Source organism: Caretta caretta, chromosome 2 (genome assembly GCF_965140235.1).
Source record: "Caretta caretta isolate rCarCar2 chromosome 2, rCarCar1.hap1, whole genome shotgun sequence".
In the NCBI taxonomy this organism is placed as follows: domain Eukaryota; kingdom Metazoa; phylum Chordata; order Testudines; family Cheloniidae; genus Caretta; species Caretta caretta.
Window position 1 is genome coordinate 146,293,004 of NC_134207.1, and position 15,076 is coordinate 146,308,079.

General features: G+C 41.9%; 1 protein-coding gene across 4 annotated transcripts in view; it reads right to left on the bottom strand.

Moving 5' to 3' along the window:
- Window positions 1-15,076, bottom strand: part of SLC12A7 (solute carrier family 12 member 7) — a 339,376-nt gene that overhangs the window by 125,001 nt on the left and 199,299 nt on the right. For all 4 annotated transcript variants that reach the window (XM_048839506.2, XM_048839505.2, XM_075125474.1 and 1 more), the window contains one exon: window positions 5,059-5,189. In XM_048839506.2, the coding sequence (XP_048695463.2) occupies window positions 5,059-5,189 (131 nt within the window). The remainder of the gene's footprint in view (window positions 1-5,058; window positions 5,190-15,076) is intronic.

A 15,076-nucleotide genomic window follows, 5' to 3' on the forward strand; every position in this document is an offset into this window, starting at 1 on the left:
TATGGAGTTTGCATTGTTTTCTGAAGTTTATTCAGGACAAAGAGAGGTAGGAAATCTGCTGCACCTGTATCTAAGGTATTACAAAAAAAAAATTATTTCACAATATCTGATAAAGAGTATCTGATTACATAGTTAAAGACCATATAATAATGCATGCACTTACCAATGAAATGTTATCTTTGTATTTTCTTGATTTATGGATGCTTAATTGTGCAAAATTAATGGTCTCTAAGTACTTTTGTGATGGATTATATATCTTTCTTTCTACATACGAGGGCTGTCAAATTATTTAAAAAGTTAATTTGATTAATCACAAAACTAAAAAAATAGTTGTGATTAATCACAGCTTTAATCACGCTGTTAAACAATAAACAATACCATTTATTTAAATAATTTTGGATGTTTTCTACATTTTCAATTATATTGATTTCAACTACAACAGAGAACACAAAATGCACAGTGCTCACTTCACATTATTTTTTATTACAAATATTTGCATTGTAAAAAAGCTAAAAATAAATAGTATTTTTCAATATTGTGTGTGTGTTGGGGAAGAGAGAGAGTGTGTGTGTCTGTATGTGTGTGTTGGGGAAGAAAGCGTGTATCTGTGTGTGCTGGGGATGATAGAGAGATAGAGTGTATGTGTGTTTGTGTTGGAGGGAGAGAGTGTGTGGGGGGGGAGAAGAGTGTGTGTGTGTGTGTGTTGGGGGAAAAGAGAGAAACAGTGTGTGTGCGCGCGCGCGTGTGTGTGTTGTGGGAGGGGGGGTCCGTCTCTTTAAGCAGAGCACTCAGGAGCTTGAACAGTTTTCCAGTAGCAGCACTCACTCCTGAGCCAGAAGCAGCAGCAGACAGGCTCCCCCTGTCCCCCAACCCCGGCTCAGTGGCGACCAGGTACATAGTCAGGGGGAGAGGGACACCTTGACATCAGCCCCCCTGCATCTCCCCTGCCCTTGCTGTGCACAGCAGACAGGATGCAGGCTCCCTGTCTGGAGCAGCTTGGCTAGAGGCAGCTCCATGGTGGGGGGGAGGGAGGGAGTGGTGGGAGAAGCAGTGGAGCATGGCAGTGGGAGGAGGGGACCCCTGCCCTAAACAGGCGCCCTGGGTAGTGGCTCCCCTCACTCATGCCTAAGCCTGGCCCTGTGCAGCAGGTGGCAGGGGGCTGTGCTCCTCTCTCACCTCTGGAAGGTGTTTAATCAGCTATCCCAAATTGCCGCAGCTGATGCCTCCCTCCCTGTCCGCCACGGAGTCCAGTCTACAGAGGTGTGTGATTAACACTTGTTAAGAAAATAACATGTTAATTTGTTTTGAGTTAATCGCATGTGTTAACTGCGATTAATTGACAGGCCTACTACATACACAAAGTTTGTGTGTGCATGTGTGTAACAATCATATAGATTTTAAAAGTATTTTATGGTTATTTGGGAATTTGTAATTATGTGTTAAAATTTCATTTGAAAATAAAAAGAAGATACAATTGATGAAAATACTATCAAATACACCAGTATAATTTTAAAGAGAACAAAAGTTAGGAACCCCTAGGGACTCACCAATTGCCATTTTCTTTTTAGGGTTTAGAGCAGTGGTTCTCAAAGCCGGTCCGCCACGTGTTCAGGGAAAGTCCCTGGCATGCCGGACCGGTTTGTTTACCTGCCGCATCCGCAGGTTTGGCCGATCACGGCTCCCACTGGCTGCAGTTCACTGCTCCAGGCCAATGGGGGCTGCAGGAAGCGGCCCGGGCCAAGGGATGTGCTGGCTGCCCTTCCTGCAGACCCCATTGGTCTGGAGCGGTGAACCGTGGCCAGTGGGAGCCGTGATCGGCCGAACCTGCAAACACGGCAGGTAAACAAACTGGTCCAGCGCGCCAGGGGCTTTCCCTGAACAAGCGGCGGACCGGCTTTGAGAACCACTGGTTTAGAGTATATGATTCATTGACATAAAAATAGTCATAGCTTAAAGTGAAACTTTAGTAAACAGAAAATATTGTTAATAGTCTAATAAAGGTAGTAAATGTTGCCAAATTTGAAATTTCTGCATTAATGATGTGTGATGATATTTCTTGCTAGCAAGACACTTATGTATATACAAGGAAATAAATGTGTCAAATTCCAGTGTTCCTATTTACTCTGTCAACACTGAGTTAGCATTGTCCATTCTAAAAAACTGCATTAACTAAGGACTACTTTCCTTGATAGGTAGTTTCCTATGTCTTTTACACAACAACAGATTTGTCAAGTTCCAATGGCCACATTTCATCTAAAGTCAACATTTCTCCAACACTCACTGCAGTCACCACATTCTCTATATTATTGCCATTTTTAACTATTTATTTTTCATCGACAATTTACACAATTTCTTTTAAAAACTATGGAACTTCACAGAAAAAGAACATTGTTTAATGTTAGTTAATGTTATTTTGTGCTACTTTAATAACATTTTCCTCAAACACTGAAAAGCTAAGAAATAAATAACTACAGTTAACAACTACACTTCTGTTTCATAACCTACACCAAAATAGAACTTATCAACTCTTATCTATTACTATCCTCTTTCCACAACACATTGTTAACATCCATGGCTTCATAAACTATCATATAGCCTTAACTGACATACATACGTACATACAAGGAATATACAAATGTTAAAAGTACAGCTCCTTTAAACATATGCTTTTCTTTTTGGATTTTTTAGAAAAAGGGGAACAACTTAATGTGTACTTTCTTTGAAGAAAATGTTATTAATGTAGAGCAGAGCAACCTGAACTATTAACATTATTTTTTTCTGTTCTTTTATGTAAGCACTACAGATGGCAAATCAGAGACAGTGACTAAAAATATTCGATCAGGCAATCTTGAAAGCAAACATTTCCAAGGAAAACTGGAGTCTTATAGATAACTGCAATGAGGATTATAAAAACTTCACTGATAAGTTGAGGCAATGCATGAAATTAGCCAAGAAAGAAAGACCAAAAAGAACGAAGGGAAGAATCGCCAAGGAAACGCAGAACTTGCTCGAGAAGTGGAGGAATATGAAGCAAAATGATGGTGACAAATTGAGTACTCCCTCCTCTGCAAGTTGATAAGAAGAAAACTAAAGGAGGACTTCGAGAAGTACCGAAATGAAAGGCTCTTAAAGACAGCTGATGGTCACAGAAGCCTCAAAAAATGCAAAATTGACACTGTGCAGGTCAACAATAACGGCGCTGAAGAACAGGGACGGAAAACCAGTAATTGACAGAACAGGGATGGAAGCAATCTGCAAACATTTCAATGCCAAACTGTTCACATCTCAGATAAATGTCCCGGTACCAACACTTCAAGAGACCAAAGAGCATGTACTCCCAATCCTCGTCAGCCAAGTTTGACAGACAGTTCACCAAATGAAGGAAGGAAAAGCCCCAGGTAAAGATGGACTGACAGTCGAAATGATAAGAGCTAGAGGCCAAAACCTCTGGGAAACCCTTGCTCAGAGGTTCAGCCGTTACTTGGCAATGTAGAAGATACCATCTAGGTGGAAGCAGTCCAATACCGTTCTGCTGTATAAGAAGGGTGATCATAAAGATCTAAAGAACTATCATCCAATATGCCTGCTCTCACATGTCTACAAGCTGTTCACCAAAATAATAACAAACCGACTCTCACAGAGTCTGGATGAGCAGCAGCCAAGAGGGTAGGCAGGCTTTCGAAGGAACTTCAGCAAAATGGACCATAGTTTCACTTTAAACCAGCTATTGGACTGCGCAAGGGAATACAAATTCCCCTTATGTATTGCCTTCATCAACTATGAAAAAGTTTTTGACAGCATAGAGATCAGTGCAGTGTTAAAAACTCTTGTGGAGCAGGGCATCAACACAAACTATATCAAACTATTAAAGGAAGCAAATTCTGACTTCACTACAGATATAACCTTATTTGACACTCCCCCTCGCATCCCAGTTAAGAAAGGTGTGAAACAAAAAGACACAGTTTCACCTAAACTCTTCACAGCCTGCCTTGAAATGATAATGAGGCGGATGAATTGGAAGGGTGGAATCAACATCAACGGAGAGCAGTTAAACCATCTCAGATTTGCAGACAATATTATGTTGATCGCCAAAAATATTATCAAACTATAGAAAATGTTGCGAGAACTCAACACAAAAAGCAGCCAAGCTGGACTTAAAATTAACCACTCCAAAACTAAATGTATGCAGTCGGATACCTTTCCAAAAGCCCAAATAACAATCAAGGGAGAACAAATAGAAGAAGTTGAGCAATATGTCTATTTGGGCCAAGAAATTAACATGCACCATGATCAGGAAGGTGAACTCTTGTGAAGAAAGAAAGCAGGTTCGTGCACATTCAATTCTATCAAGGATGTCCTCCAAGGAAAAATCAACAAGGCAACACGCGCCAGCCTCTTCAACTCAACCATATTGCCAGCAATGTTGTACGGCAGTGAAACATGGGCGCTGATGAAGACAGAGGAGCAGCAACTGTCTGTCACGGAGAGGGCAATGGAAGGAAGAATTCTGGGAATTTCAATCCATGACCGAGTCCCCAGTTAAGTGATCAGACAGCAGAGTGGAGTGCAGGACATCATTGTTGAGGGAAGGCACAGTAAAATGCGATGGGCTGGGGATATAGCAAGGCTCACTGACAATCAATGGATTGCAGCTGTCGCCAAGTGGTACCCATTGGAACTGAAGAAACCACTCGGCCAATCTCCAAAGAGATGGGAAGATTGTATCATGAAAAGACATGGCCGCACATGGAGAAGGAAGGCCTGGATATGAGAAGAATGGAAGACATGTTGTGATTGGCGCAATCTATACAAGGGCTGAAGGAGCAATCAATCAAGGTGACAAGATGAGATACTCCTATTGTTCAGATGACAAATTATTCCTTAAACACATTCCATGCTAGATTCTTTGAAAGAAAGTCAGCATCTCAAACGATAAATATCAACAAAACATTTTAAAAAATAATGGTGACTTGGAATGCATTTTAGGTTGAGTATATCTGCTCTATTAGCTCCAAAAACTGCTGGAATATAGTCAATCTTAAAAGATAAAATACTTACCAACAAAATTTCAATGGTACCAAGAATATACATCGCTCCTGCAAAAGTTGTACCCAAGTAAAAACAGAGTCCCACTGCTCCGCCAAACTCTGGCCCTAAAGATCTTGAAATCATGTAGTAAGAGCCACCTGCTGTGAAACAAAAAAAAGTAAAATTTAAAAGAAGTCAGACCCTGAGAGATGCACATCACATCCTAGACAATACATTTGAGTTACCAAGTCAACTTAGGTCCCAAATTTAGATATAATATTTTTGTAAAAATCGTTTATTCCAACCAAAATTTGGGACCTAAGTTAACCTGGCAACTCAAATTTCTGCTCTGCATGAGAAACAGATTTTTTTTTAAAGAAATTTAAATGGAAACAATATTTTTAAAGGAATAGCATTCACCTGCAGTGCTTGCAACCAAAATATTGTTTCATTCTATTCAAATATCAGAGCTAGAAAGTAAAAATAATTAGAAAAGGTATAAGAACAAATCAAATTGCTAACTATATTTTTAATTGTCTAACAAAGTTAATATAAAATACACTAATATCATAAATGGTAAAAGTAAATTAGACTATTCATATTGTTTCAGTTTTAATCCAGCTAGCATGGGTAACAATAGCAATGCAGACTTCAGTGTGTGTAGTTCAAGTCTGGCACAGACCCAGGGTATATAATTAGCTTGCTAGCCCACTCTTTGCTGTCTTCACTATCATTAAAAGAAAAGGAGTACTTGTGGCACCTTAGAGACTAACCAATTTATTTGATGAAGTGAGCTGTAGCTCACGAAAGCTCATGCTCAAATAAATTGGTTAGTCTCTAAGGTGCCACAAGTACTCCTTTTCTTTTTGCGAATACAGACTAACACGGCTGTTCCTCTGAAACCTTTCACTATCATTGTTACCCATGCTAGCTAGATTCAAGCTAGCTCAAGTAGGCTAGCCCATGCACAACTTTTGCTGTGTAGACATGCCCAAAGTTATAAGTAACACTGGTAAGTATATCTACATTTTTTTAATATATTAAATTTTAACCTGGCAATACTAGGTTAAAATTACTATACTAATAATAAGCTTTCATGAGCTGTAGCTCACGAAAGCTTATGCTCAAATAAACAGGTTAGTCTCTAAGGTGCCACAAGTACTTCTTTTCTTTTTGCGGATACAGACTAACACGGCTGCTACTCTGAAACCTATACTAATAATAATACTAGAGGTTTATTTTCTTATGCTTTATAGTGTGTGTAACATGGTACTAACTCAACATATTGAAATTAAAGTTAAAGTATTGGTCTGAATTCTGTATGTTCTTCTCCCAACTCCTTCCCCACCAACATCATCACACCTATGCAGGAGCCAGACATATTACAGAGCTACTCCTGAGTACTTAGATAGAGGTGGGGGTGCCTAATACCCTATGGCACTCTTCCAGTCTAAAGAAGCATAGCCAGATGGCCACAGGGTTCAGACAGGTGTGATTCCCCCGCATACCTTATGGTATGCAGAAGCAAGCACTTGAGGAAGAGCATGTAGAGCCTTTACAAAACAGTCTTAAAGAGTGCTGATAAATGGAGGAAAGGGATATCAGTGACAAAGGGTTTCAGAGAACAGAGGAGCATAGAAGGGGACAAGAAAAAGAAGAGTCTTTTATCCATGCTAAAATGTTAAATACTCACAATTTTTAGAATTTTTTTTAAAGCTCTTGCAGTTTCCAAGGCTGATACAATCTTCCTCCACTTTCCCTCCATTAATCCCATATCCCATCCTTCTGCTGCAGTACACCCCCACTCCTATAGACCTGCTAAAATTTGCAAGAGGACAGCCCCCATTTTGATGAGCCTCAGAAGATCTGTTGCAGAAGGATTCCCCTCCTGTGAGTAATGTAGTATATACCAATCTTATTCAAACTTCTGGTGCTCATTCAAAAAGCTGGCAAATTCACAAACAAAACTCTGTTAAAAATAGCTAAGATTAAAAGAGTGTATTTCTTACTACATGTGGTGAAAGGAGCAATGAAGGTTTAAAGATTCATCTTTAAGAATGAGTTTGGAAGACATAGTCTTTATGAAGATTTACAAATGTGATATATTTCACGTTGTTGTGATGTCTACAGAAAACTTGACAACTGTTAGGCTGTTTGTATGCAGAGATCACTGCCTATCATGATGATGCATACCATCTCATTGTTGTCTCATACTGTCTGTATCCATCAGCTGTCTCTTATTTTTATTGTAAGCTCTTCCAAGCAGGGACCATCTTTTTTGTTCTATGTTTGTAAAGCACCTACCACAATGGGGTCCTGGTCCATGACTAGGGCTCCTAGGTTCTACATTAATACAAGTAAATAATAATCTTCAGAACTGCAGACATTACTAAGTCACAAATGAAAACCCTAACTGAACCAAGAAAATAAATAAAGAGCAATTGGTGTGGAAAAATAGACCAGACTAACTTCAATACCTGGAAGGATATTGGAACACGTTATTAAACAATCAATTTGCTCAAACCTAGAGGACAATAAGGCAATAAGTAAAGTTAAGATTCAGTCACACGTATTTTTAGTAAAAGTCAGGGACAGGTGGTGGGCAATAAACAAAAATTCACAGAGCCTGCTGCTTTGCCTTGGGGTCACTGCTCCAGTGGCCCCAAGGCTGACAGCTGCTCCACCCTACCACTGAGGAAGTCACAAAGGTCCCAGAAAGTTACAGAACCGATGACATCCATGACAGAATCATACCCTTAGCAATAAGTAATAGTCAACATGGATTTTCAAGAATTAATATTGTCAAACCAATCTAATTTCCTTCTTTGTTAGGGTAACCAGCCTAATGTATAGGGGGGAAGCAGTAGTTGTGCTATATCGGGACTTTTGTAAGGGTTTTGGCACATTCCCACAAGACATTTTCATGAGAAAACTACAGAAATATAAATGAAGTTATTATAAGGAGGTGAAAAACTGATTGAAAAACGATACTCAAAGAGTAGTTATCAATATCAAACTGGGAGATGTTTCAAATGGGGTCTTGTAGGGGTCTGTCCTAAGTATGGTACTGTGCAATATTTTCATTAATGACTTGGGATGATGGAGTTGAGAGCATGCTTGTAAAATCTACAGATGACACCAATTTGGGTGAGCTTGCAAGCACTTCGGAGGGCAAGATTTGAAGTCAAAATGATCTTGATAAATTGGAGAATTGGTCTGAAATCAATAAAATGAAATCCAGTAAAGACAAGTGCAAAGTATAGTAAAAGCTGTTTTATCTGGCACATCACCAATTGGAAAGTTCTATAAACCAACATTTCTGATCTTCATTGAAATTCCAGTTTATAATCCAGTTGGCGCGGGACCAGCAGTGGGTTGGGGTACAGGAGAGGGTGTGGAGCACAGGCCCTGGAAGGGAGTTTGGGTGTGGGAGGAGACTTGGGGCAGTGGGTTGGGGTACGAGAGGGGGTGCAGGTGGGTGCCAGATCCGGGGGGGGGGTGGTCACCTTGGGCGGCTCCCCACAAGCGGCGACCTGTCCCAGCTGCTCCTAGGCGGAAGCGCGGCAGACACCTCTGCACACTGTCTCCACCCCAGGCACCGCCCCCACAGCTTCCATTGGCCATGGTTCCCAGCCAATGGGAGCTGTAAAGCTAGCACTTGGGGCTGGGGTCAGGCAGCATGCAGAGCCTGCCGCGCCTCCACCTCAGAACAGCCGGGACAGGTCACTGTTTGCAGGGAGCCACCCAAGGTAAGCGGCCCCTGGATCCGGCATCCCAAGCCCTCTCCTGTGCCCCAAACCCCTTCCCACATCCAAACTCCCTCCCAGAGCCCGCACCCCAGCCCCTCACCCCGTCCCACACCCAAACTTCCTCCCTCTGAGTTAACCTGCATTTTTCACTTACTGGAACCCCCACTACCCCAACATGCCGGATAACACAGCTTTTACTGTACTAGGTTTAGGAAGGAGAAATCAAATATATGAATACAAAATGGGAAATAATTGGCCATGCAATAATACTGCAAAAAAGGATCTGGAATTTATAGGGGATCACAAATTGAATCTGAGTCAACAGTGGGATGGTGTTAAGAAAAAGGCAAATATCACTCTAGGAAGTATTAACAGGAATGTCGTATGTAAGTCATGGGAGGTAATTGTTCCACTCTACTTGCAATTGGTAAGGCCTCAGCTGGAGTATGGAGACATGGAAGTTCAATCTCTATTAGCCGTTAAAAAGTAAGATGACCAAATAAAAATGAGATATCTCACACAATGTAAAACAAAACAATATGCCAAAGGAATTGGACTGTACTTTTGATTAAATCAGTTGAATTAAGGACATATCTCCCCCATTTGTCTACACACCAATGTTGCCCCACCTATTACAGCACCATTTGCACTCAAGATCAAGTTAGTAACATTATGCCTATAACCATTATCAAATCTGGATTTTTGGAATGCTAAGTGATATGTTCAAGTAGTATGATAAGGATGCTGCCATCACTGAGTGTACTGTAGGTAGTACCAGACTATCGAGAATTCACAGGAGCTACTCAGATTCAGCATGGAACTAACATGCATGGAGAATTTAAAAGTTATAAAGAAAATCAGTCAATCAAACAAAATAACTGGACACATTATATGGTGGTACTAGAAAAACTATAATGTGGTGAATATGCCTAGATCAAAGGAAATTTAATAACACTATGAAAACACATTTTTCAATTTCAAGAGATTTATAGTAGACGGAATGACGCTAAAAATACCACTGTTGGCTGTATCCAGAGGATTTTGATGTACACAAATTGATGTCAAAAGATTCTGGCTTCATAGGGCACCAAAGCTTCAAAAAACACAAAAGCCAGAGGAGCACTTGATTGACATTCAGTGTGCAAGGGGAACATCAAAATTACTCACTGATGACAAGACTATCATAGTAGAATTGTTGATGGATATTACATATTCGATTCTCCACCCCCATTATCTCCTATTTCTGACTAACCTCAATTTTGGAGATGTCAGCCAAGCTAAAGACTTCAGGTCAGAGGACTCTTAAAACTCTGTCAATTAGGGAAAAGCATAACCATGCTCTATCAACTAAGACAATGGGGTTAAGAGACAGACATCTCTCAGAGTTTGGAATCTACATGAGGCCAAAAGTAGCTTTACTTGGGTGTGTCCAAAGGTAAAGCTCCATCTCAGAATGGGGAGCAGTTGTAAGGAGCCCGGGACTAGAACCTGAATGGGCAGAGTCTGGAACACTCAATGTTTCCACAGTGTCACCAGGAGGCCATGCAGAACTACAGCCAGGAAGCACTGTGAGAGTAGGCACTGCAGGAAGTACTGCCCAAGAAACCCAGGGTGACAGTACCCTGAGGGCCTCTGACTGTCCAAATGCCCTATTTAACCCTGGAAGGTGTCCCAGATTTCAGGCATGCTGGGACTCCAGACCTTAGCTCATCTCCTAATCTCTGTTCTCGGATTGAAGCCTGACTCTGACCCTTACTCTTTCCTCCTGACTGCAGGCTGGTACTACCTCTGATCATAGGCAGTGTGTGATTCCTGCATTTGGGGAAGCTGGGTGCGAGTGTAGGAGGTTCTCTAGAAACGAGGTTCCCTAGAAACTGGGGGGGGGAGGGAGGGGGGCGGGGACTGAGTGCCCAAAATGTGGCTCCACCCCCTGCTCTGCCCAAGGCTCTGCCCCCATTCAGCCTCCTCCCCCAGAGGCCCCACCCATGCTCCATCCCCGCACCACCCCGTACCCTGCTTGGTCCCCTCCCCCAAGGTCCCCCCACCTGCCGGTTGCACCTCTCCACCTCCTCCCCCAAGGCCCCCCACCCGCTGTTTGCTCCTCTCCAACCCCTCACCCAAGGTCCCCCTGCCCACCACTCATTGCTCTCCGTCTCTCCCCACCCCATCACTCGCCCTTAAGGAAGGTAAAAAGTGATGTGGCCCTGGGCCCCCCGGTTCCGGTGCCCCTTAAGTGAGTTGCTTGAGCATCAGCACAGCGAGAGGAGGAGTCCCAGCTAAAATCACTCTCTTCTGTGATCCAGGAGAAGTGCATACAGTACTGGATGAATGAAGCATGAAGTTCTGGAACTGTAAAAACACTGCACTTCCAAAGCACTTTCCATCTGATGACCTCAAAGCACCTAACAAAAACCAAAGAATTAAGCTACACAATACCCCGGTGAGGCAGGAAAGTCGTATTATCCCTGTTTTTCCAATGGAGAAACAGATTGATTAAGTCACCTATCCGCGGCCTTTTTAAATCAATGGAAAGGCTCCCATAGAGATCAAGTCTTAAATGACGGATCCAATGTCACACTGAAAGTCTGTGACAGGACCATTAATAAAAGCCCAGACCTTCATATTCCTAACTGCTTTCAACACCAAACCATGCTTCTTTCCTTAAATTTTACTTTCCATTTCCCATATCTGGAAAACAAATGAGTCTCTTTGAAGGGACTCTTAGCTGATTACTGAACAGACTGTGCCTGTAAGGTAGTTAATTCAATTGTATTTGCGGTACACTTCTTACAGATGAATCCAGCAACTATGATTTCAACGATTCCTTGTTTTACACAAAAATGTGTAATTTTGTCCTTTTACAGAGACAAGGTGGGGGAGGTAATATCTTTTATTGGACGAACTTCTGTTCGTAAGAGAGGCAAGCATTCCAAAAGCCCTCCCACTTTTAAAAGTGATGGGGCCCTGACCGCCCCCTGTTCTGGCACCCCTTAGCTGAGTTGCTCCAACCTTGGCACAGCAGGAGGAGGAGTCCCACAGCTGGGCCAGCCAGCGAGCAGCAGAACCACTTTTAAAAGTGATAGGGTCCTGGTCCCCTGACCCCTCCCATGCCGTTTTGGCACCCCTTAGCTGAGTTGCTCCGGCATCAGGCTCTGACAGTCCCAACAAACTGCTAAGAAGTGCTCTTAAGGAGTTTTTTTACAGCAGATACATTTTTCCATCTGCATGCCCATCTCGTGTCACTTAAACTACACAATTCCAGTTTCACTCCAAGCATCTTCCAGGCCTCTAAGTAAGCATGGTGTGTGTTAGGTTGTGAAAAGAAGGTTAACCAGCCGTCTACAGTGTAAAAAAAATCCTGTTGCTGACCGGTTTACTTTGCAGGCCTCAAATAAAACGAAATTCAATTTATGAGCCATTCAGTGTCTAGCAGTGGGGTGATGTTGCAGCATTTTTTGCTGTACTCCACTTACATTACCTGCCATTACAGTGGCCCCATGATAACACTGTGCTTTAACTGACAAGTTTGCAATCCCTGATGCTTGTAAGAACTTTTTAATGTTGTGATAGCATCCCCTCACTTAGAACAATCAACAAATCCTAGAAATCATTCCTTTATTTCCAGATTTTCTGTGTATTTCTTCTTGTTTAAAACAGCTACGGCAAATGGCCAACGCTATTGTGGTGAGTCCCGCGCTTCTCCTTAGTGTGGTGGGTCGGGGTCCCTGCCCCTATTCTTGGGCTCCACTAGTGCCCTGGAGAGGGAAAGAAGGGGAAAAGGTAAGAGACCCAGATCCGCCCCCTACTTTAGTCCCAGCCCATTCAGCTTCATAAGCTTCTTATCCTCTTTCCCCTTGGGCAGGGTCTCCCTTCCCCTGGTACTCTGATTCTCTGGTCAACACCACTACACTTCTAAACTACAGTCAGCTTTCCTTCCCCTCTCTTGTCTGACTGAAGCAGGGGTTTTTACCTCTCCTTAGTCCACAGAGAATAAGGCTCTGATCATCCCGGGGCTTATATACCTCCCTTCTGCTGCGTCACAGTGCACGCTTTGTCACCAAGAACAGTAAAAAACCCAGTCCCCTGAGACTTCTGAATGATTTCACAATATCAGCAGCAATTTGTAAATGCTCGTTTTGAGTTACAAGGCTTGTGAGACTGAAAAACCCCGCTTTTTTTTTTTTTTTTTGCAAATGCTTTATCATACTTTGAAAACAAATTGCATAATTCTGGAAAGTTTCCATGGTTTGCTGATTCTTCTCTCATTGTGCCCCCGCAATGCAATTCCTTGTTTAGCCAAGTAAAGCAGTAAATCGGTGATTTTTATAGCATATGCTTTGTTTTCATGTAACACCATCTAGTGAGAATTTGAAAACTGTGCCATTACAGAGCCCACTTCTTTTGACTATTTGAAAAAATGCCACCTTTCAGAACACTGCTTGTGTATAGCAGATTGTATATATTTCTGATGCTTTTTTCCTATATTTTTCCTGTCCCTTTCTCCGTTTTCAGTGAATGCAGGGTCTCTAAAACCACTGGAAAACTGTCTGCAAGGAAAGCAGAAAACTGCATCTGCCTGCTTACTGTACTCTAAAAATGAAAATGTCTCGTAATATTCTTATGTAAATGAACAAGTTTGCTGACCAAAAGCAGTTTTTGGATACTCAAGTAAATGAGGTTGTGATGGGCCTGTTGCAGTTGTATAAGGGTCTGAAACAGGAGATGTAGGGAGGTTGTTGCTGTCAGAAACCACAGTACTCTCTGGCTGATTTAACAGGCATTCTTCCCACCAATCAGGGCCCAGGACATCACTGAAACAGGCAGCCAATGAAGACTCTGAATCCCAGTCATTTATTTCCTTACCTGGAATATCATTGCAATCTTTACCCTTTATTCCTGATGTACAAACCATTTTTTCAGGAGTGGGGACTTCTAGAATCCACGCCATAAATTTTTTGAATCTCCATGTTCTCAACTCAGAGATGAAGACGATACTTCTGTGACATTCTATACCTTGGGAGAGCCTGCTGTAACCCTCATATTCCTCATTTTCATATAATTGTGATCTTACATATAAAGCATGCCTTGTACGGTATCAGGGGAAAGGTTATTATCTGCTGAAAGTCATTTCTTTGTCCATATATATGTATATCATTAATGCATATGAAGTTATGAGAATTGTGTAGTATGATGGTCACTAAAACATGCTGTAAGTTCCGGAATCAGCCAGATATTAGCTCCCCAGAGGCAACATCAAGGAAAGTAACCAATGGCCAGGCGGGGTGTGACACAGCCCATCAACAGCCATTGTCCAGCAAGGGAGCTACAATTCAATGACCCACCTGCATCAGGCCCCACCAAGGGATTTGCTTAACCTTGCTGGGAGAGATTCAGCAATGCCCCACAGACATGTCTGGACTTGTGTTCTACAAGCACATGGACTGAGAGTATAAAACAGAATGGACACATACTATGCCCTTCTTCTGCTCCACCTATGCTGCAAGCAACTAAGACACTGAGAAGAAGACAAGACTCTAACACAGAAGATTGGCCCAGGTTTAAAGGACAAACCTGTATATTAAAGACTGCAATATCCAGTGGGGTATAGATTTATTAGCTATAAAAATAGATTTTAAGTGATTATAAATCAAAGCATAACAAGTCAGACTGAGATTGAGATGGAAATAGGAGACAGACTTGTGGAAAGTCTCTACGTAAGGATAAAAGGGGTAAAAAAACAAGGGTGATGTTATTTTAGGGGTCTACTACAGACCACCTAACCAGGAAGAAGTAGATGAGGCTTTTTTTTATACAACTAAAAAGGTCATCCAAAGCAGAGGACTTGGTGGTGATGGGGGACTTAAACTACTCAGATGTCTGTTGGGAAAATAACACAGTAGGGCACAGATTATCCAACAAGTTATTGGAATGTATTGGAGACAATTTTTTTATTTCAGAAGGTAGAGAAAGCTACTGGAGAGAGGCTGTTCTAGATTTGATTTTGACAAATAGGGAGGAACTGGTTGAGAATTTGAAAGTGGAAGGCAGTTTGGGTGAAAGTGATCATGAAATGATAGAGTTCATGATTCTAACGAATGGTAGGAGGGAGAACAGCAAAATAAAGATAATGGATTTCAAGAAGGGAGACTTTAGCAAACTCAGGGAGATGGTAGGTAAGATCCCAGGGGAAGCAAGTCTAAGGGGAAAAACAACTGAAGACAGCTGGCAGTTTTTCAAAGAGACATTATTAAGGGCACAAGAGCAAACTATCTCACTGTGTAGGAACGATACAAAGTATG